Below are 23880 nucleotides of genomic sequence, written 5' to 3'. Positions count from 1 at the left end.
TGAACCACCCCTGGGTCAAGGAGGAAATAAAGAAAGAAGTTAAAGCCTTTCTTGAATTTAATGAAAATAAAGACACAACATACTCAAATCTATGGGATACAATGAAAGCAGTGCTAAGAGGAAAGTTCATAGCACTAAGTGCCCAATTAAAGAAAACGGAAAAAGCACATATTGGAAACTTAACAGCACACCGCAAAGCTCTGGAAAAAAAAGAAGCAGACTCTCCCAGGAGGAGTAGAAGATTGGAAATAATCAAACTGAGGGCTGAAATCAACAAAATAGAAACACAGAAAACAATCCAAAAAATCAACGAAACAAAAAGTTGGTTCTTGGAGAAAATCAACAAGATTGACAAACCCCTAGCCAAACTAATCAAACTGCAGAGAGAGAACACCCAAATTAATAAGATCAGTAATGAAAAGGGGGACATAATAACAGACATAGAGGAAATTCAGAGAATCATTAGATCTTACTATGAAAGTTTATATGCCACAAAGTTGGAAAATGTACGAGAGATGGATAGGTTTTTAGATAAATACCATATACCAAAGTTAAATCAAGACCAGGTGAACAATCTAAATAGACCTGTTAGTCGCGAAGAATTAGAAGCGGTTATCAAAAACCTCCCCACCAAAAAAAGCCCAGAGCCAGATGGTTTCAATGCAGAATTCTACCAGAACTTTCAAGAAGAGCTGATAGCTATACTTCTTAAGGTATTTCACAATATAGAAACAGAAGAGTCATTGCAAAACTCTTTTTATGAAGCTACAACTACGCTGATACCAAAACCACATAAAGACACAACCAAGAAAGAGAATTACAGGCCAATCTCACTCATGAACATCGACGCAAAAATTCTCAACAAAATCCTGGCAAACCGATTCCAAGAACACATTAGAAAAATTATCCATTATGATCAAGTAGGCTTCATTCCAGAGATGCAGGGCTGGTTCAACATACGCAAATCCATCAATGTAATCCATCATATAAATAAACTGAAAGAAAAAAACCATATGATCATCTCATTAGATGCTGAAAAAGCATTTGACAAAATCCAACATCCCTTTATGATAAAGGTGTTGGAGAGATTGGGGATACAAGGATCATACCTAAATATAATAAAAGCAATATACAGCAAGCCGACAGCTAACATCAAACTGAACGGAGAGAAACTCAAAGCCATTCCATTGAAATCAGGAACAAGACAAGGCTGTCCACTCTCCCCACACCTCTTCAATATAGTGCTTGAAGTTCTAGCAATAGCAATAAGACAGCATAAGGGGATCAAGGGGATTCGAATTGGAAAGGATGAAGTTAAATTTTCGTTATTTGCTGATGATATGATAGTGTACATAAGAGACCCCAAAAACTCTACCAAAGAACTCCTACAGCTGATAAACACCTTTAGTAATGTGGGAGGATACAAGATCAACTCCAAAAAATCAGTTGCCCTCCTATACACAAAGGATAAAGAAGCAGGGAGGGAAATCATAGAAACTTTACCTTTTACGATAGCCACAAATAGCATAAAATATCTTGGGATAACTCTGACCAAGGAAGTGAAAGACCTATTTGACAAGAACTTTAAGTCTTTGAAGAAAGAAATTGAGGAGGATACCAGAAAATGGAAAGATCTCCCTTGCTCTTGGATTTGGAGGATCAACATAGTAAAAATGGCAATTCTACCAAAAGCAATCTATAGATTCAATGCAATCCCCATCAAAATCCCATCAAACTTCTTCACAGACCTTGAGAGAATAATAATTAATTTTATATGGAAAAACAAAAAACCCAGGATAGTCAAAACAATCTTATATAATAACGGAACGTTTGGAGGTATAACCATCCCTGACTTCAAACTCTATTACAGAGCTATAGTATTGAAAACAGCTTGGTACTGGCATAAGAACAGAGAAATCGACCTTTGGAATCGAATAGAAGACCCGGATATTAACCCACAAACCTATGAGCACCTAATTTTTGACAAGGGAGCTAAAGGTATACAATGGAAGAAGGAAAGCATCTTTAACAAATGGTGCTGGCATAACTGGATGTCAACCTGTAGAAGAATGAAAGTAGATCCATATCTATCACCATGCACAAAAATCAAGTCAAAATGGATTAAAGACCTCAACATTAATCTGACCACTTTGAATCAGATAGAAGAGAAAGTGGGAAGTAATCTACAAGACATAGGCACAGGAGACCACTTCCTAGGTAGAACCCCAGTAGCACAGACAATAAGAGAATCAGTGAATAAATGGGACCTCCTCAAACTGAGAAGCTTCTGTAAAGCAAAGGTCACCGTCAGTAAGACAAAAAGGCTACCTTCTGACTGGGAGAAGATCTTCACCAACCCCTCATCAGATAAAGGCCTGATCTCCAAAATATACAAAGAACTCAAGAAACTAGACACTAAAACTCTAATTAACCCAATTAAAAAATGGGGTGCTGATCTGAACAGAGAATTCTCAACAGAAGAACTCCGAATGGCCAAAAGACACTTAAGGTCATGCTCAACATCCTTAGCGATCAGGGAAATGCAAATCAAAACAACTATGAGATACCATTTTACACCTGTCAGATTAGCTAAAGTCAAAAACACCAATGATAACCTATGCTGGAGAGGATGTGGAGAGAGGGGAACTCTCATCCATTGTTGGTGGGAATGCAAACTTGTACAGCCACTGTGGAAATCAGTGTGGCGGTTTCTCAGGAAATTGGGAGTCAACCTCCCTCAGGACCCAGCAATTCCACTCTTGGGAATATACCCACGAAATGCCCTATCATACTACAAAAGCATTTGTTCAACTATGTTCATAGCAGCACTATTTGTAATAGCCAGAACTGGAAACAACCTAGGTGCCCCTCAATAGAAGAATGGGTAAAGAAGGTGTGGAACATATATACACTAGAGTTTTACTCAGCAGTAAAAAACAATGACATCTTGAATTTTGCATGCAAATGGATGGACATAGAAAACGCTTTAGTGAGTGAGGTAAGCCAGACCCAAAAAGAGGAATATGGTATGTATTCACTCATAAGTGGATTCTAACCATAATTAAAGGTCTTTGAGCCTATTATTCGAGATCCTAGAGAAGCTAAATAGGAAGGTGAACCTGAGGAAAATCATGTACTTATCCTCCTGGAGATTGGAAATAGACAAGAGTCCCAGGCATAGGGGGGTGGGTGGGAGGGTTGTTGGAAGGGGAGAGGGTTAGAGAGAAGGGAGTAGGGGAGGAATGGGGAAAACTCTGGGGACTGAGATGGGGGGAGGGAGGAAGGATGGATATGGGATCAGGGAAGAATATATCTCAACTAAGGGAGTCATTTTAGGGTTTACAAGAGACTTGAATATAAATGGAATCCCAGGTCCAAGGAGAGATCCCCAGATTGTTCTCTGGACAGAGGAGAGGGTGCCTGAACCGGCCTTGGCCTATAACCATACTGATGAATATTTTGCTTATCACCATAGATCCTTCATCCGACGATGGATGGCAATACAGACGGAGACCCACATTGGAGCATCGGACTGAGCCCCCCATGGTCCAAATGAGGGGCAGAAGGAGGAAGAACATGAAAAAAAACTCAGGACCGCGAGGGGTGCGATCACCCACTGATACAAGGGGACTGATCTAATGAGAGTTCACCAAGGACAGTTGGACTGGGACTGAACGAGCATGTGATCCAACCAGATTTTCTGAATGTGGCCGGATTCTCTGAATGTGGCTGGCCTGGAGCCTTTCTGAAAAGTCATTGACAATGACACTGGGACTTGTTTCCTCTGCATATACTGGATTTTTGGGATCCAGTCTGTTTGGATACTCACCTTCCTGAACCTGGAGAGAGGGGGGAGGAACTTGAACTTCCCACAGGGCTGGAAGCCCTGACTGCTCTTAGGGATGGAGAGGGAAGAGGAGGGGGAGGGTGGGAGGGGGAGGGTGTTGGGAGGAGGGGCGGAAATGGAAACTTTCATAATTTAATAAACTTTAAAAAAATCACTACCAAGAAAGAACATTATCAATTTTTACAAAATAAACTCTTTGTGAGTACATAAAATGTTTTCCACAGCATTGTACTTGTTTATAAATACAGTAGGTTATTATTGAGTTATTTTCCAAATTTCTCTACTATTATTTTTCCCCAGTAGTAGCTCTGCTTTCCTAAAGACAAGAGATCCATCCATGACTCTCTCTTTCTCCAAATATCAAACCCACTTACCAATATGTCTTGCGAATATCAATACATTCATCACCATCATATAACTTGGAGACCTGTTTTAACTTGCTTTAGCACCAACAAATAGAAAGATACATCATTAGAGAGTGATACATTTAACAGTAAGATGAAAAGATTCGTTGAAAGATTCCCTCGAATCTAAGAGATACAAATTTTCTGAAAAAAATTAGAATTTAGAATCATTGTTCAGATAACTGTTTTTCCATGAATAATTTCAAGACTTAACTTTAACAGGTTTCTTTCTCCTCTCTTGGTTTCATCTCATTTTCTCTGCCAAAACAGTCTTTGATGACCAATACATACACACATACATATATCCATACACATATAAACATACACATATGTGTATATACACATATGTATATACACATATATACATACACATATATATATTTGTACACACACATACATAAAGCAGCCTTTGATGATATCATCATTGCAACATGAAATATATCAATCTTTTAACAAAGCAGACACTGACTACTGATGCCATTGTAATCAAGTCAGTATTAAAGATTTAAAATACTCATCTAGGAGCTGAGTAAATTCAAAGATCTATTTTGGGTTGAAATGTGCATAATTGTCCTATATTTTATAAAACTGTTAAACACTTATAACTTACATGCCTATTCGTTGTCTGGATACTGGTATATAAATTTACCTAAATTAACCCTTGTATACTATAAAAATCACTTGTATCCCTGGAAAACAACATAATGAATCAGGATTAAAGTGCAATTTTTTATTACTACATCTAAACCAATATGTATTGCCATTTCGGAGGCTACATTTATTTCAAAATTCAGCTTCAAAGTGTAGGTATTTAAATGTTGCCCTTTCTAGTTTCATGATTTCCAAGTCCTTCCACCACTCTGTACTTTTCATACACCATGGAAATTTTTCTTGTCCTTGTGTAGCATTAAAATAACTAAAGGTCTGCGAGGAGAACTCTAATGTGATAATGGTTATAAATTTGAGACACCAGCATCATGTAGAGACAGATCTCTGGGGGGTGAGGTACAGTTTTAAGGCCTATTAATTTGATTCTTTTCACTTAGGGTTCCACTTTCTTCCTACTTGTCAGTCACCTCCCTTCTTGCTCCAAATAGTATCTCTCTCTCTCTCTCTCTCTCTCTCTCTCTCTCTCTCTCTCTCTCCCTTTCTCTCTCTCTCATTCTTGTGGTGTTACCCAAGTGACCAACAGATTAAGAGTTCAAAACACTTTCTAAGGATTTCCCCTTACATTCAACTAGGATAGAAAGATACCTAGAGATACTATGGCAAGAAGACTTTTAAAAATAATAACACAATCTATAATTGTCACTGACACTACTAATCAACTCCACAAATCTCAATATCTTTCTTTTCTGATGCATTCCAATAAATTGAAATATATATTTACATATATACAATGTATATTAATACATATTTTTAGATCTTACCATTTGTTGATGTTTTCTTCCTGGATTTCTGCTGTTAAATCAGATGAGGCAATGCTAAAGCAGTTTTTAAAGAACAGGTAGTCAATACCACATGATATTTTAAAATTGATTTTTGTTCAAATTAGCTATAATTACTGTTTGACATTTATGAACTTGTTAACTTTTAATAAATTAATGGAAAAAATTAAAATTTAACATATTCAAAATGATAAAGGTTTAAAGACCTTTTTTTAAATTGAAACTAATCCCAATGTAAAACAGTATTTCATAATTATTTACTTCAGAGTTCAATTTTTAGATCCTTTCACTAGCATGCATTACTGATATATCCTTAGAGTCACAGGATGCATTCAACATGTGATCCAACTTCCCTTCACCAGTTGCCCAGTAACCATTCAAGTCCCGTGTAACAACTATATTCTGCTTTCAAATCAACTCTTGCTTTTACTCACATAGAAGAGAAATTATGTGACACTTGTCTTATAGTATCTTCTACATTTTACTCAACACAATGTTATTCAGTTCTATTCATTTTATTGGAAACTGAAAAATTTCATTCTTTTTGGCTTAACAATATTCCACTCTATCCATATATCACATTTTCTTCATTCACTCATCTTTGGGTAGACACCTAGGCTATTGATAATAGAGCAGTAATATTCATGGATATGCAAATATCGTCATTATATGTTGACTTTGTTTCCTCTGAGTCTAGGCCAGACTAGACTCAAAAAAAGGACAAAATCCTTTGTCATTTTTAAACTGATGTTACTGATGCTATTTCTTTAGTCTTTTATATATTATCAGTATTGATGTCTGTCAGGTGAATTGTTGAGAAGCATTTCCTACCATCTATACACTGTGTCTTCGCTCTTATTATTTCATTATTCAGAAGAAGCTTTAAGACATTTTAAAATTATATTTGTGTGTGTGTGTGTGTGTGTGTGTGTGTGTGTGTGTGTGTGTGTGTGTGTGTACATACACATGCCACAGCCTGAGTGGAGATCAGGAAACAACGTGCATAATGGAGTTCTCATCTTAAGCAACTGTGAGGAGACTCAGTCTAAGCAACTGTGCTTTTGCCTACTGGTAATCTTGCCATTCCAGAAGCTTTTCATTTTTATGTTATCTTTGTCAAATTTCATGTTTGCTTCCTGTGCTTTGGGAGTCTTCTACAGATAATCATCACCTGTACCAGTATCTTAAGGTGCTTTTCCATGACAGTTTTTGAGTTTCTGGCCTGTTTAAATTCCTTGCTATATTTTGAGTTGATTTTGTGCAGGGTGAGAGATAAGGATCTAGTCTCAATCTTCTGCATGTGGATGACCAGTTTTCCCAGCACGACTTGTTGGAGAGGCTGTTTTTACTCTGTTCCACTGGTCTATGTGCTATTTTATGCCAAAACTATACTGTATTACTGTGGTCAGTGCTATATATTTGTTTTTATGTCTTGGAATCTTGTACTATAGAATGCCTCTAGCTTTGTTCTTTGTACTTAGCCTCTTTTGGATCTTTTGTGCTTTCATACTTATTTCAGACACACCTTTTTAAGTTTGCAAAGAATGTCACTGGCATTTTATAAAGCTTGTACCAATCAAGAATCTACTTTAGTCCTTAGTTACCCATCTGTCTTTGGATACCTTCCTTTATGAATCTCAAATATATCCAGCATTACTTGATATTTTACAAATTATAGTTGTTTCTGTCCCTCAGATAAGGCAGTAACTGTAAACCTGAGTCAGAAGATCCTTTCAAGATGGTGATAACTGTGGATTGTGACACTGTCCTAATGTGGGAAGAGCTCAGAAGTGAATGATACAACTATGGTATATTTGCTTCTTTTTTTGTTTGTTTGAGAGTATCTGTTTCCTATCCAGTGATACCTCCTTTTTACATCTAAATGGGTATTTCTCTTCTCTTGGCATTCTCCACTATTTTGTTATACATAGACATTCTAATAATTTTCTGTGGGTTTTAGCTGCTAGTCACTAAGATTGAAGACTATGAATAAGAAGGTTCCCTCCTTTTTATGTTCTTCTTCTCTGTACCACAATTCAAGAGCTATAATCAGAAGCTCACCATGACAGAATATGAGAGTACAAAAAGAGCTGTGTTTCCTTGCATTCTCTGATCTCAAACTCTATATGTTACATGGGAAGAATTGGTATACACAGAGAGGAAAAGTGCAAAGAAAGAAGTATTAATTTATCTATATCTTACAGTATACTGGTGGACACCGTTGAGTATAATGATTTCAATCCACTTGAAACTGTGCTAAAGGATAAAACAAAACTCAAATGAGTTTGAGTTTATTACAATTTAATGATTATAATTATAATTCAATCTATAAACATTTTGAACCTTAAGATTTTTCACACATAGGGTTGGTGCTGTAGTTCAATGGGAAAACATGTGCAAAGGTCCTAGTAATGTAATAAAACAAAACCTCCCATGTAAATCCACTGTTTGCAATAAACATATCATATTCCCTTAATGATGTTTTATATTTTATTAAATACTTTAGTCTTGTTTAAAGAGATAAGTTGGATGTTGTGGTATACCACTATAATTCCAGTTTTTGAGAAGCTAAGGAAAGAGTTTCACAAGTTCAAAGTCAGCCTGGGCTACATAGCAAAACATCTCAGAAATAAAAAACAGCAAATTGCTACTAAAGCTGAACCAATGTGTGCAAGTTATGATATAAATTACTTCAAATCCAATTCCGTGCATAGAAGCTTATGCAGCTTATCACATATGATATCTGTTCCTAAGTGTCTCCTTTGTCCTCTTACTTCTACCAGCTGTCTTTTTTTTGAGACAGGGTTTCTCTGTAATACAGTCCCAGCAACCCTGGAATTGCTCTGTAATTCCAGCTCTGTAAGGCTGACCTTGAACTCACAGAGATCATCCTACCTCTTCCTCCAGAGCACTGGGATTAAAGGCATGTGCCATCACTGTCCAGCACCACCAGTTGCCTTTTACTACACCAGAAAGCATCTTATAGGTATGGGTTAAAGTTCTTCAACATATGATGTTTTAGTTTTTTGGTGCTGTTCATCTGGTAGGTGAGGTCTAGAGAGTGATGGACACATCAAGCGCTCATTGTTTGTGTTCCTTTCCAGCAAGGGCTCCTCTACTTTCTATTCCCTGCTATCGCATGACTTCAAACAGGGGTCTCTGCTTTCTTACTCAGTGTAATAAAATCTATTACATGGAAAGTTGTAAATTTTCCTAATCATTTTATCTGGTGCTTATTTAGATTGTTAAACACTCAGGAAGTGGGAAAAAGCATTGTTTTATGAGAGCTACTTATATTATTCAAATTGGTCCAAAATGATATATTCCATTTATACACTTGAGAGACCACTTCTAGGAGCCTCCAAATCTTACATCTTTCTCTGCTTCTGTGTGTATAGTGGTGCTAGTGGTGCATCTCTTGTTGTCTGTACATGCAAATACAAATAGCATGTATTTATATCCATACATTTGATTATTCATTACTGATGCATTTTGTTAACATATGAGTGTATGTCTCACAGTTCACTGGCAGTTCCATCTCCATGTGGTGTCAGAGACTCATTCTGGGAAAGGCTAGAAAATTTAAAAAATACGTATAATTAGATGTCACATGATTTCAAAGATACAACTTTCTGGCTCAAATTTACTTAAATTATTCTAAACACTATAAGCTGGCTAACATTTACATTCATGCTAGTGTTATTTGAAAACTTCCATATACTCTTCCTACAAACCACAAACTAACCAGCCAGTGGTGGTGCACACCTTTAATCCCAGAACTTGGGAGGTAGAGGTAGGCAGATCTCTGTGAGTTCGAAGCTAGCCTGGTCTGCATAACTAGTTCCATGATAGCAAATACTGTTACAAAGAGAAACTCTGTCTCAAAAATTAAGAAAGAAAAGAAAGACAGACAGACACACACACACACACACACACACACACACAGAGAGAGAGACAGAGACAGAGACAGAGACAGCGGAAGAAAGAAAAAAGGTAGAGAAAAACACAAACTGAAGACAATACCCACACAACTCATTAAATATGGAGAAGCCAAGTTGGTATCTACATGCACCCCTACATGCTAGTGTCTTTGGTGCCAGAAGGTACTCTGCAGATAAACAAAGAAGAAATGTAAACAGCAACTCAGTCACAAATCCTTTGATCTACAATGGTGTCCTGCCTGTAAAACATGTTGGGGCAGTGATAACACAAAGTTTGTGAGAGTATTCAACCAATATCTTATTTGAGTAAAGGTTCCTTCCATGAGATGGAACCCATACCTGAAACTGTTTGGGTGACTAAGAACCTGAGACAAGATAGATCAGGGACCTAGGGTGAAAGCAAATACAACTGTTCTACAAAAGAATGTAGCAATTAAATGACTCCTAATGATATTCTATTATATTCATAGGTAAGTGTCTTGCTCATTCAACATCAGAAAAGCTTCTTTTTGCAGTAGATGGGAACAAATATAGAGACACACAGCCAGACTATATGTAGAAAGTGAGAAACCTTGAAACATTCAGCCCTAAATGGGATGTCTCCATCAAATCCCTCTCCACAGGGCTCAGGGAACCCTGTGGAAAAGGAGACAGAAATATTGTAAGAGACAGACAAGAAGGAAGACCCCCAAGCAATCAAGGACCTCTATATCAACAAGATGGATACACATATGAACTCATAGGAACTGAGGCAGCATGCACAAGACCTGCATGGGTCTGACCAGTGGGGTCCTAGAGCTGAAAGCAAAGGTGGATGCTTCCATCCCTAAGCCTCAAATGATAACCACTTTCAAATGAAAATTTAGTTTTCTCCAAAGGAGACCCACTGGGGAAACAAACTATTCTGAGGGTAGGCTGCATGCCTAGCAGTATATGGTCAATAGGAAATGAGCTCAGTGATGTCTTTGGAAGTTCCTTTTCTCATACTATCATTCTCTCATGTTACTCTACAAGTCCTTTAGCTGTATATTATGACTTCAAGTTTAGTGTTTTTATGGGATTCCTGAGTGTGCAAATGAGTGTATATATACATTTAAATCTATTTCTTGTACCTTTTCTTGGGTTCTCTTCCTTCTGTTTTCTTTTTGTTTTGCCTTATTCTGGTGTGCTAATTTTTGTTTTATCTTATTGTTATTCCTTAGAAGTCTGTTTGTTTCTAGTGACAGACAGAAAGGGTTTGAATCTGAATGGGAGGATGTGGGAAGGAACTGAGAGGAACAGATATTAGAATAGGAAGAGGGTATATTTGGGAGATACATCAAACAGGATATATTACGTTAGAAAAATCTATTTTCAAAAAAAGGCAAAAAAAATTCTTCATGTTTACAATGAAAGTATTTCCTTAAAAATTCTTATTATTTATGTGTTTGTGTGAAGTTTCTCTAGAGGACATAAGAGTGGGTGGAATCTGCTGAAGCTAGAGTTGTAGGTGAGTGAGGGCTACCCAACATGCATGCTGGGATCTAAACACAGGTCCTCTGAAAGAACAGCAGGTACTCTAAAACATTGAGCCATCTCCCTGGCCCCTCTTATGAATATCTTAAACCTGTAAAATCCTTAAATTTAATTCCTTATTAACTTAACCATACTGTGAAAACATTGATGAATGAATTCAAATTCAGCTGCAAATTCTAGACATGATTCCTCCTTTGTTGTACAAATCTTTCCTCGGGTCCCTTTGTTGGCTGTTTGCCTTCTTTCCTACTTTCACACAAGGAATCTACAGGCACAAGTCAGGGTGTCAGAGTAAAGATGGAGGTATGAGTTTGGAGATACACAGATACCTCTGGAGAGTAAGGTTCCATGGTAGGGTCTATTGAGTCTATTCTCTTTGCAAAGGCTCCTCTGTAGCCTTTCAAGTTCTATATTCTGGTTTTAAATGGAGTTCTCTCTTCCCTTGGCTAACAAAGGGAACAAACTTCAGGAGCTAGAAAACACCCTCTATGATTTATTTTTTCTTTCTCCACCTCAATTCTAAAGATAAAGAGTATTCTATAACAGAAATTTCCGTAATAGGAATTTAGAAACAACATTTAGGAAACTGGATTCCCAAGGATTTTTCTGAGAGTAAATGTCTGAATTTAAAATTTACCATGTTTGTGAATTCATGCTGGTATGATATATAGATACTGTATGTAATTTATATTTCACAATACATTGGTGAGTCTACCCCAGGATTCAATTCTTTTTTTTTCCTTCTAGACAGCATTTCTCTGTAGCTTTGGTGCCTGTCCTGGAACTCGCTCTGTAGACCAGGCTGGTCTCGAACTCACAGAGATCCACCTGCCTCTGCCTCTGACTCCTGAGTGCTGGGATTAAAACCATGTGCCACTACTGCCTGGCCTGGATTCAATTCTTAATTGATAGCTCTTTAAAAATCAAAAGAAGCATAGTGTCTTTCAGAAATGTCAAATGCTACCCCCATGAAGTCTCACCAACATGGCTGTTTAAACATGGCCTCAACAAGGATGACACCAACAAACATGCTAAAAGAGAAGGGGAAAGCCTACAAAACTTCAACCCTAGACAAATTAAAGGCAACTAAGAAATGCTGAAAGTAGGAGAAACAATCTTCCCCAGGAAAGAGCACACCAATTCGTTATCCAATACCAAGAGTTCAGCTCCAAAAACATACATACAGGTAACAAAATACAGACAGAGCAGCTGGTACTGATGCATTTATGAATATATAAGTAACTTATTGCTCATTTTGTCTTCTTTATTCATGAGGCAACATTTATTATGAAAAGTTCATTAGAATGAAAAGGAGCCCTGTTATCCCTTGGATGTTTCCAAGAGAGAATATCTCAAATGTTAATATCTCAGAGGGTGTGGTATGTGTGGGTTCAAATTTTTATGTGCATGTAAATACACATGTACACATAAACATGTATTATTAATTCCCTTATATCCTTCATTGTATTGGCAGCAACTCTATTTAATGATGATCTATTCAATTCAGGTTGAGTACTACTCATGTACTAAAAAGAAACCACATGACTTAGACTTCTTTAGTGAAAATTAATTATAATCTTCAATTTATAAGTGAATTGATTTCTAAAGTATTATCTAAATCTGTTAACAGGTTAAATACGTCATTTTCTCTGCAAATTATGCTGTAAGTACACATACACACATACACACACGTTTTTGTCGTAACAAATTCTTTAGTCCTATCAAAAGTATAGGACATGTATGCTTCTATGATTGTTCATATCTGTTTTTACCTGCTTTAGCGTAAATGTGTGAGTTCAGATGTTCATGTAAATATGTATTAATATGTATTTATTTTTGCAGTGCTAAGAATGAGACATAAGGCTTTGTACATGATGAGCAAGTTCTGAGGCATAGCTTCCGTCCAAAGAGACTATACCCTTGGAACAATAGAACCACTGGCAGCAGAGCTCTGGAGATGAGCGAAAGGTGCAGGACCTTTTAGCTTATTCTAATATCCTGTGGGGCCTTTCCTCCCAGTCCACTGCTGCCTCCTCCTGGCTGTAGAGAGGATCCTTTCTATTTGGGATCAGCAGAACTTTTAACATAGTAACTAAAAGTAACAAACACCAGAGGAGCCCATCTCTTATTTGTTCTATTTTTCTACATGATTAAAGACCAAGAATATCTATGAGATGATACTAGAAAGTTTAAAAGGGAACTTGTAATAGTACTATGTTCCTAACTATTAATAGCACAGATATTAATCTGTGTGTATATGCATATGTAAATACTTATGTACAAACAAATATATACTATACACACACACACATATATCCATTTATTTAATTATATCTTACATTTCTTTCATTAGTTCACTCGAGGAATTCACTTCATACAGGGATGTGCTAAAGGATAAAAACAGACGTAGTAAGTCAAGATGCTATACCTTAGAGCTAAATATTTGGAATATGACATGACATTTTTTGTAGAAATGATGCTTTGCATGATTATAATGAGTAGTAAAAATACAAGTAACCTAATATTGAAATATAGTTTAGTTTTACTGTTACATAATACATAATATCAGTTCCTGTTAGTCTTTTTGGTTCAATTTATTTGGAGCTACACTTATTTTGTAGACACTCAGATATTCAATCTGATTTAATGTCTAATGTCCTACTTCCCAAGTCCCATCATTATCTCCTTATTTCACACACCTTTGCTGAATTATCTGACAATGAGATATGATCAGGTAGTTACAGACCTAAGGCAGTGTTTTCACCCAATACAATGGTGATCTGAAGTCTGGAGTACTAGCTTTAATTGGTGGCAGAGATCTGAAGTGATGGACACATTCAACTTTCATTAGTTCCATTTTATTCCACACTGAGAGCTAGAGTGCTCCTTGCTCACTGCTAATTTCTTTTTGTTGTAAAGAGGCTTTTTTCTCTCTTGCTGCATTCAAAATTTTAATCTCTCATTTGTTTTTAGTTTCTGTGACTATAAATTTGTTTATATATATAGTTGTGTGTACTGTCTTAATTTGCAACTTGACTTTCACAATTCATTCATGTGTGATCTAAAGTACTCCAAAGTATAGTCAGAAACCAGATATAAACATAAATAACTTCCAGATCAAATAACTACATTATTTCTAAGAGTTCTGAGTTGTGAACTGATTGAATTTTAAATATTCATGTATACCACTAATTCAAGTTTGGCATTTTTATATTAGAAAAGTGGCTATATATACAATGGTAATGAATCTACTGGAATTTTGTAAATAGTAATTCACCTATATTTAAGTAACCAGTATCTAAATTCCAACATATAACAGTTTTTTATGTTTTATTGCTTTTATTTTTTAGTTACACATACCAATCCCAGTTTTACTCCACTCCACCCCTATCCATTCCTCAGAGAGCATAAGGTTTCCCATGGAAAGTCACCAAAGTCTATCACTTTGCTTTGAGGCAGGACCAAGGCCCTTCCCACTATATAACAGGGTTTTTGATGGGATGTATTTCAAATTTAGCTATTGTTTAAAGATACTTGCCCCTCCTACCAGCTTCAAGTTCTCCTTGATTTCATTTTCATATTGTGGAAATATGAGGTGAAAATCAGCAGCTATGGACTTGTGGAAGGTGCTCCATCCAGTATGGTGATAGGCAGGGCTTATGTAATGGCAGTGCTTTGGTGGGGCACATCTGAGGGTCATCACCACTAGTTATTTCTGCTGAAGTCTCCTCCATCTCATGACCCTGTCTTATGCCATTCCTCTTTGCCTTCCTTTGCTTTTATCTAACCCAGAAGACTCATACACAAGCATACTGAAAACTTCCTTAGGATTTAGTTGGTGATTGTTCAGGCTTGTAACCAAATTAAGAGGTGATAGGAAGGACTTAGTGACCAAAACTGCCCTTCTCAGCAGATTTTTGAGTTTGCATGTCTCCAAGCATAAATTTAGCATTATGTATCTATGTGTCTCGTTCATAGCTTCTAACCATTCACATAGGAAGATTTAAAGACACATATAGTTCAAGTTCCTCCCCCGAGAGGGAGGAGGAGAGGGAGTGGGGGGAGTGGGAGGGTTTTGGGAGGAGGGGCAGAAATGGAAACTTTTATAAATTAATAAACTTTTATAAATTAAAAAAAAGAAGAAAAGAAGAAAAAAAGCTATAAGGTACATAAAAGGCATAAACATTGTCGTTCAGTAAAGGTGTTGTGCAGCAGAGCTCGGGACAGATGTATTTCATCCTGGCAGCCTGATGCCCATGTTGTAGCAAAACCAGAAGCTAAGCAAAATATGGATTTTTCTCCTAAAACAAGTAATGGATATTTGTTAATCAACTAAAAAGAAAATCCCTATGTGACCTTAGTGGACTCATTTCAAATAAAGAGGTTTGGATTTTTCAATAACCCCATATAAATAAATAAATAAATAAATAAATAAATAAATAAATAAATAAATAAAGACACATATAGTGAACATCATGTGACTTCCTATGGTGTAGGAGGGTCTTCTTTCTATGTGTTGCTTTCATTGGTTGAATAAAGAAGCTGTCTTGACCTTTTGATAGGGTGGCTCTTAGGTGGGTGGAATAGACAGAACAGAATTCTGAGAGGAAGAAAGCAGAGTTAGAGAGCCGCCATGAAGTTGCCTGAGTCAGACACGCTGAATCTTTCCCAGTAAGCCACGACCAACCTCGTGGTGCTACACAAATTACTAAATATGGGTTAAAGCAAGATGTGAGAGTTAGCCAATAAGAGGCTGAAACTAATGGGCCAGGCAGTGTTTAAATGTATACAATTTGTGTGTTGTTATTTCAGGGGTTAAGCTAGTCGGGCGGCAGGTGCAGTCCACTCCTTCTTACTACATTTCTGGACTTTACACTCTTCAAATTCCCTTTATTAACACAATCAGTCATTCTGAAACTTGCATACCACTTTTCTACCAAAATGAATTTTATATATTTGAAATAGACATATCTTGTCTGGTAAAAAGTTCAATAAGAGTTCTGTCTGGGGTTTAGCTAAGTGACAGCTTTCTGCTTTCAGGTAATTATTTATTTTTCTTTTTTCAAGTATAATTGCAAGTGCAGTTTCTAGGTACAAATCCATTTTAACTTATCCAATAATTTGGGCATTTGTTCCTTACTATTACCCCCACAGAGTCTTTCTCTGCCTTATGTAAGTTCAAGTACAGGACTGTGGTTGGGGGCTCTGAACAGTGCCCTGCAGTAGGGTTGTTTGAGGTCCTACCTCAATATGATGGCAGAGTTCTACAGGCTAATGGGTTCTTCCAGTACTGCTAGCTGTGTTCTTGGCCATAGCCCCTCTTCTCCTTCCTGTTGTTCCTTCTTTCTGGCTCCAGTTAGAATCTCTCTGGCCTTTGCCAAATTTGACTGCTACAAGCATAGAAGGACAATACACAATGGTACAAATCATCCTTCTGTAAGCGATTCTCTTTTCTTTAACCTGGACTAAATTAAAAAGACTGTTCCCTACAAATATATGAGTAAGACTGTTTAGAAACAGTTCACTCTGTTTTGCTGTGGGTGCTCCTCAGAGTGCAGCTCTCAAATTCCAACCTCCCTCCATCACCAGTTTTAATGCTAGGATTTATGTGTACACAGCATATTCTAGAAGTATGAACATATTAATACATTTAAATGTCTTCATTTACATTTTATAAATCATGTTATAAAATTGGTAATTCCCTCAAATATCATGGATAGCAAAGTATCTAAATCTGTGTTGAAGGGATGTGAAAATACATGATCATATATGAACTGTAAGTCTAAGCTTTATTTTACATTTAAAAATTTTATATATAATTCTACAATTATAGTTTATATAGTAACAATTGTTCAATAAATTAATAACCAATATGGAAATGTTAGTGTGTATGTCATAAACTTAAGCATGAGATTTTGTTTTTGTTTTTGTTTTCGAGACAGGGTTTCTCTGTAGCTTTGGAGCCTGTCCTGGTCCTGGACCAAACTGGCCTTGAACTCATAGAGATCAGCCTGTCTCAGCCTTCCAAATGCTGGGATTACAGGCATGAGCCACCATTGCCTGGTGAGATTTATTTTTTTTTAAACCTTAGGCTTTTTAATGCCAGTACTGAATTCCTCAAATCTGTAAAAATGGAAAAGAATTCAAAGAGAAGCAATTGTTACTTTACTCTTAAAATATAACAGGCTTTCTTGTCGTACTTATCTCAGATAATACCTGCAGATTATAAGGAAGCCCCCCTCTTTTTTCAATTTATGATTCCCAATCATGCTGTCTTTCTTGTATGAGATGTGGTCAAGCACCTGCTGTTCTGACAGAGGGACTCCCTGCAGATAACAGTGGGGTCTGGACCACTTATCCATATGGTAGCAGAGATCTGTAGGGCAAGGATGCTTCCAGGCTCCATTGCATGTGTGTCTTCTGTTCTACTACATGCCCTACATCTCCCTCTCTGCTCATTCTTTCTCTTTTATCCTACTCAAATTTTCTAACTGCTGGATCACACTAGTTTAGTATCTTAATGGAAATCTAAACATTTCCTAAGGGATTGGCTGCTACTTAAAGTGGCCGACAGGCTGAAGGAAGAACTCTCTCTTCTGCAGTTTGGTTTAAAATAAATGCAGTCCCACAAACAAGTCCCACAAAGAGACAATTTAGATACAATTTAAAAGGTATTCTGATGTAAAAGAATTCTTCAGGTAGTTTTGTGAAATCCTCTTCCCATAGTTTTTATGGGTTTTCGTGTGTGTGTGTGTGTGTGTGTGTGAGAGAGAGAGAGAGAGAGAGAGAGAGAGAGAGAGAGAGAATGCTTATGTGTACACTGATACTAGTTTGTAGGTCAGTGTAGGAACATGTGTGTGTGTGTGTGTGTGTGTGTTCCTGTGTAGGAACATATATATGTATAGATACACACACACACATATATATATATGTAAATATTTACATGTGTGTACATGTAAATGTACCTAAGGGTGTATATTTTTAATTCAGTTCACTCACCTATCACTCACAGCTCCACCAAGGATTTGTGCTGATGCTGAATCATCTGTACATGTTCTAAATTTTTGAAAAGTACATAGTCAGTAAAAAGTACATATGTTTAAAATGCAACCACTTTTGGGGAGATCAAGTACATTTAATTATACTTATTATATGGTAGCTGATTTTAAAATATTCATATGAAAATCATTAATTTGCATCTTGTAGCAACTGAAGAAAGCTGGGAATGGTAGAGGTGGTCTTCTCCAGAGAAAAGCACACCAATTGGTTGTTCAGTACCAAATGGTCAGCTCTGAAAACATACATATGAGCAACATTCTACCAACTTAGCAAGTTATATTTAGGAATATATGTGTATATAATATATATATATCACACTATAATAATTGACAGAGGCCACAGATTTGAAGGAGACAAAGGGGGTATCTGGAAGGGTTTTGTGGAGGGAAACTTAGGACAAAAATTTAATGAAAATAAAACCTCAAAAATAAAAAAGAAATGTAATACATCCAGATTAACCATTATCACCAAAATGGAACAGTCTCTTGGTGTACTTATTTCTAATTCAATTACAGTTTATAGGTACATAGCTTTCTTACCACATCTAAATTCCTGAGTCATAACTGTCTTCTACCTTCTTACTTTCATCCCTGGTGGTTCTCTGTTCCCCATGAGGTTGGATGAAGTATCTGTAGATGGAAGGCAGTGGCTCCATCTAATTTAACAGTGAGTGTTCAGGTGGGGCACCAGCCTTACCTGGCAAGAGAGCTTGAATGGTGAGGGATACATAGAGGTTTCATTGGCAGGTCTTTCTCCTCAGTCCTCCAGTGCTACCAGTCACCATTCTGTCTCTATGCTCTAAAAGGATTCTCTCTTTGGTCAACACTATTGCTATCTCAGTTAGTAAATCTGATTCTTTTCAATACATTGGTTGTTATTAAGAGTAAGAAATACTGACACCCTCAACATATCTTAATTAAGAGAAATTTATATAGACACAGCAACTAAGACCTTTGTTTTCACCATGTGTGTACCTGAGGGTAAGTCTTTTTTTCTTGTTTTTCAAGATGGCATGCCCCACCACCACCTGGCATCTTTTTGTTTTTGTTCTTTGACACACCAAGTTTTACCAGGGCCACCACATGGGCATGGGTTTGCTGTTGGATTATGGGTAACTACCCTGTGGCTACACCACTGAAGACAATGATTTCCCCTTTTTCTAACTGCCATAAACAGTCAAACAGTCAATAGCTCCTGGGGAGGGAGAAGCAGGGCCTCACAGCCCCTTCTCCTTTCATGAGTGGATACTGTCACATCCAGTCTCATGCCAGACTCATTGCAGGCAATGGCAGCTGCTGTGAATTCATGGTTGCTACACCCATGTCAAGCCATAATGGTAAGGCTTTATAACACATGTCTCTATCACCCAGCTCTTACATTCTTTCTACCCATACTTCTCCAGTGTTCCCTAAGTTTTAGGGGGTGAGAAACATATATCCCATTTCAGGCTGGTTATTCAATTGTCATTTAATGTTGAATTCTTTTTATTGTTCAGTGTTTCTGTATGTGTGTAAGTTGTGGGATATTTGCACACTTTGCAAAGATTCATTGCTGTGATTGGTTTAATAAAGAACTGAATTAGCGAGGCACGAGATAAAGGTGGGATTTCTAGGGAGAGAGAGGGAAAGATGAATGAAGGTGTGAAGGAGATGCCGTGGAGACACAGAGAGGATGTATGGAAGAAGCAGGATGGGCAGTATTGACAGAATGTAGATTCATGGAAATGGGTGAATTTAACTCATAAGAGATAGTTAAAAACAAGCTTAAGCTAAAGTCAAGCTTTCAAAATTAATATTAAGATTCCTTGTCGTTATTTGGGGGTGTGCTTGTGGCCCAAAGGAAAGTCTGACTACATTTTATTTGGGACAGAGAAAGACTCTTTACATGTATATGTACATGTCTTTATATAAACACCGATATGCACATACATATTCACATATTTATGCATGGATGTGTATATTTTTGTTTTTTAAAACTCACATGTCACTAATAGGCTCCAGATAATTCACTGATGTTACTTCATCTGGATATGAACTAATGGAATATAAAAGCATAATGTCACACACAAAACAAACAATTTTTACTAAATTTTTAAGGTTAAAATAACTATAGTTACTCTAAACATTAGCTGGTTGATCTTTGAATATCCATATGAAGATCATTATTTGAACTTGGTATAACATTTTTATTATGGATTGGACTTTAGGTGTTAATGGCTATCTTGCCAGGTATAGCTTAAGCCTATAATCTTGGCAATAAGGAGGTTCAGGCAAGAGAATGCCAGGAGTCCAAGGTCAGTGTACGCATTGGGTGCAGGCTAGCTGTGGCTACAGAGTAAGACTCAGTTATAAAACAAAATGATTGTGACAAAAAAAAAGAAAACCTTAGGCCTATAAAGATAGTAATATTCACAGAGTTAACTCTAACCTCATTACCAATGTGTAAGAGTCTTTTGTGGTGATATGATTTCAAACTGAACTTCAGTTTGTAAGTACACATGACCATGAATTCACCTGATTCCTGATTCTGAATTCTCATGATTTCCTGGTCATTTACATGGATTATGTATGTCTTTTCTGTCCATCAGATAAGGGTTGTTAGCAGCTTACTCCAACATGATGGTGAATTTGTGTCAGAGGCATCAGTACAGCACAGCTGCAGAGTTTTGAGGACTGGAGACAATGTTAGCATTCATGGGTTTCACCACTGCTATTAGTGCTCCACAGCCTGATGCTTGATCATTACCACTGTCTTGATCACAAGCAGGATTTCTCCTCATTTTGAGTGTTGCTCCCAAAATTAAATTACTGATGTCCTTATCAATGTTATTATTTAAAGACAGTCACTGCAAGCATAAACAGTTATGAGATGAGATCACACTAATAAATTCGGTCTTAATCCAATACGAGTGGTATCCTTATAGAGATGGATATTTTGAATGAAGACACACATAGGAAGACTGCTGAGTACAAACTGAGGCAGAGACATACAACCAGTAGTGGGACAAAAGAGGCACAGCCTTTAAGAAGAGCTGGCTGGAAGGTATCATGTATCAGACTTCTACCACTAAGGGTTGTGGGATAAATTGCTACAGTTTAAGCTACCTAGTTCAGAATGTTTCATTACTGCAGTTACAGCAAATTAATGCCACAGCTTTATCTTTGTGTCTTGTCTTACACACAGGAAATTCAAAAGTTTTCTATGAGTTTGGGTCACTAGCTGCTAAAGTTTCTCCTGATACATTTTTCATTTATTCAACTAGATCCAAAACAAGAAGCATGATAAACAGACACTGGCATTCCAATACTTTAGAAATAATATCCAAAGCACTCTATGCTTAATACCTGTATAGGTAGATAGATGATAGATAGATAGATAGATAGATAGATAGATAGATAGATAGATAGATAGATAGATAGATAGATGTACATATGTACATGCATGTAACTGACCTTCCACCGCTGCTTCCATTATGGGTTAGTATTGACTCTTCATTTGTGTCACAGCTAAAGAATTGAAATTGTACACAATCAAATACCATTTAAACCAGAGACTTACTTCTCACTAAATTTTCCTACAACTTATAAATTGGTTGAACCAAAAAGATTGACATGATAGAGGAGAAAAGGGAGTTGGGAGGTGGGTTAACTAACACTAAGGCTGTATGAAAACCCTTATAGAAACTCACTACTTTATAAGCTAATATAAAAAATATAGATAACTCTGCATGGGTAGACAATGCTACTTCCAAAACACATAGGTTATGAAACAAAAATCTCAACACTGGGTATGAATGGAATGCTTCAAAGGGTCTCAGAAAGGTCCTGCCTTTGCTGTGAGTTGCCCAGCAGATCTAGAAAGTAAGACTCTAGTGCCAAACACACTACACACTATGGTAGTAGGACACAGAAAAATCAATCTGGAATTGACTGGGAAATTCCTCCCTGTGAGCTATTTTTCACAGTAATAGCATTAGTTCTTACTCAGTGCTGGATACTACTTATTATAATACTGATATGCAGGCAAGATGTACCCAGTGAGGCATTGGGGCTTAAATATTATGGGGTAACCAATTGCTTTCTGACTGGATTTGAGGCCATATCACCAGGAGAGAATTCATGCTATAAACCTGGTTAAAACCACTGACTGTGGAGGCCCTAGACCCTAGAAGGGGACCTACTGTTGTTATTTTTCTAAATGGTCATGTTGTCAAACTATCTTCTAAATATTTATATTATAAATATATCTTATATCCAATAGATTTGTGCTAGTCTCACCCTTGGTCAGAGAAGTTTCTTTTTGCAGTAAGCTTTGGTTAATACAGAGACATAGATGGTCTCAGAGCTGATATTAAATCACTATGAATACTCAGGTCCTAAATGGGAACCAAGGTTCAGAGAACATCATGGAAGAAGGAGCAGAAAGAATGTAAGAGCTGGGGAATAGGAGAAGTGCTGTGAAGTGTTATCTTTTCAGATATGACATGGTCATGGCACTCACAATATCATAGCAACTGTGCCTATCTGAAATAGACCTGTACAAGATCAAGTCAGTCAACACTAGGGCATGGGATGAGGAGGAGTTCATCAGGTCCCAATCCAGGCTGAGGAGCTATTGGCAGTTGATAGCTATTTGGGTAGAAAGAGTCATATTTCTTTGGGTATGTGACCCATACCCAAAATACTTACAGGGGCAAAATACTTACATCCCAGTGAATGTTTCCATGCCCAGGTGTGATAGGCAGTGCTAACTGGACTTAGTGAATTATTTAAAAGCAAAAATAAAAAGGGGGAAATGAAGTTGGGAAGGGAATGTATTGGGAGGTGAGAGGTGACCTGTAGGTAGAAGTGCATAAAACACATTGTATGCATGCATGCAATTCTTAAAGAATAAGTAAAATCACTATATAAAAACTGATATGAATTTAAGCATTAGAACAGAAGTATTGCCCCCTGTCCTTAGACATGAAGGTTTATGTGAATGAAATACATGGGCTTACAAAAGATACTTTAATATATCAAGATTTAAGAACTTTAGTTTGAAACCTAATGTGATATGAAATAGTCTTTTATAATAGAAATGAATGTTATGAGAAGTCACCCTTCCTTGTTTCTGGTTTTGTTTGGTAATCTGTGCTTATTATATTTTCATGAATGATGTATAAGACATATTTAGATATAGAAGATTAAGTCACAGAATTCCCAGGGAAATTGAATTTTAAAAAATCTAAGTTAAAAACCAATTTTATTTATTTACAGGAAAAAAACCTTTTATTTGTTATTATTAATCCAGTCATGAACACTCAATTATATAACACTACATTTGCTTCCTGTTGAGTAAAATTTCTCAGTAAAAAGTAATACATTTAAGCTGATGCTACCCTTCTTAGCCCTTCTAATTTTCTGCTTCCTGTCATTTATTTCTTCCTTAGTTTCACCTAGCAAGGTTGTGTTTACCACTTATCATGTGATGTCAGGGAACAACAGTTCTGGAAGCTGGAGGTGCTGCTAGCACACTAGTGTGTCTGGGTTGGGGGCCAGGCTTATGTGGAAGCAAAGCTCTGGAGAACTCACTCTTCTTTATTGAGAGTTCCTCTGTTGCCTGTTACTCCCACCTCTACATTTCTGAATGAGACACTTATCTCCCTGGATCATTGTCAACAACAC

The 23880-nt window shown here is 36.9% G+C and overlaps 1 protein-coding gene across 2 annotated transcripts in view; it reads right to left on the bottom strand.

The window, feature by feature from the left end:
* Nucleotides 1-23880, bottom strand: part of LOC125404339 (phosphatidylinositol 3,4,5-trisphosphate 3-phosphatase TPTE2-like) — a 122647-nt gene that overhangs the window by 77713 nt on the left and 21054 nt on the right. For both annotated transcript variants that reach the window (XM_048440154.3, XM_048440155.3), the window contains exons 5-12: nucleotides 21667-21720; nucleotides 20195-20248; nucleotides 18155-18211; nucleotides 13495-13542; nucleotides 9219-9272; nucleotides 7902-7955; nucleotides 5682-5735; nucleotides 4222-4287 (exon numbers count right to left, since the gene is read on the bottom strand). In XM_048440154.3, coding sequence (XP_048296111.3) covers nucleotides 4222-4287; nucleotides 5682-5735; nucleotides 7902-7955; nucleotides 9219-9272; nucleotides 13495-13542; nucleotides 18155-18211; nucleotides 20195-20248; nucleotides 21667-21720 — 441 coding nt within the window. The remainder of the gene's footprint in view (nucleotides 1-4221; nucleotides 4288-5681; nucleotides 5736-7901; nucleotides 7956-9218; nucleotides 9273-13494; nucleotides 13543-18154; nucleotides 18212-20194; nucleotides 20249-21666; nucleotides 21721-23880) is intronic.

The sequence above is a fragment of the Myodes glareolus genome, chromosome 6 (genome assembly GCF_982192425.1).
Source record: "Myodes glareolus chromosome 6, mMyoGla1.1, whole genome shotgun sequence".
Lineage (NCBI taxonomy): Eukaryota > Metazoa > Chordata > Mammalia > Rodentia > Cricetidae > Myodes > Myodes glareolus.
The sequence above is the reverse complement of the archived record's forward strand: the minus strand, read 5'-3'. Positions and strand labels throughout refer to the sequence as shown.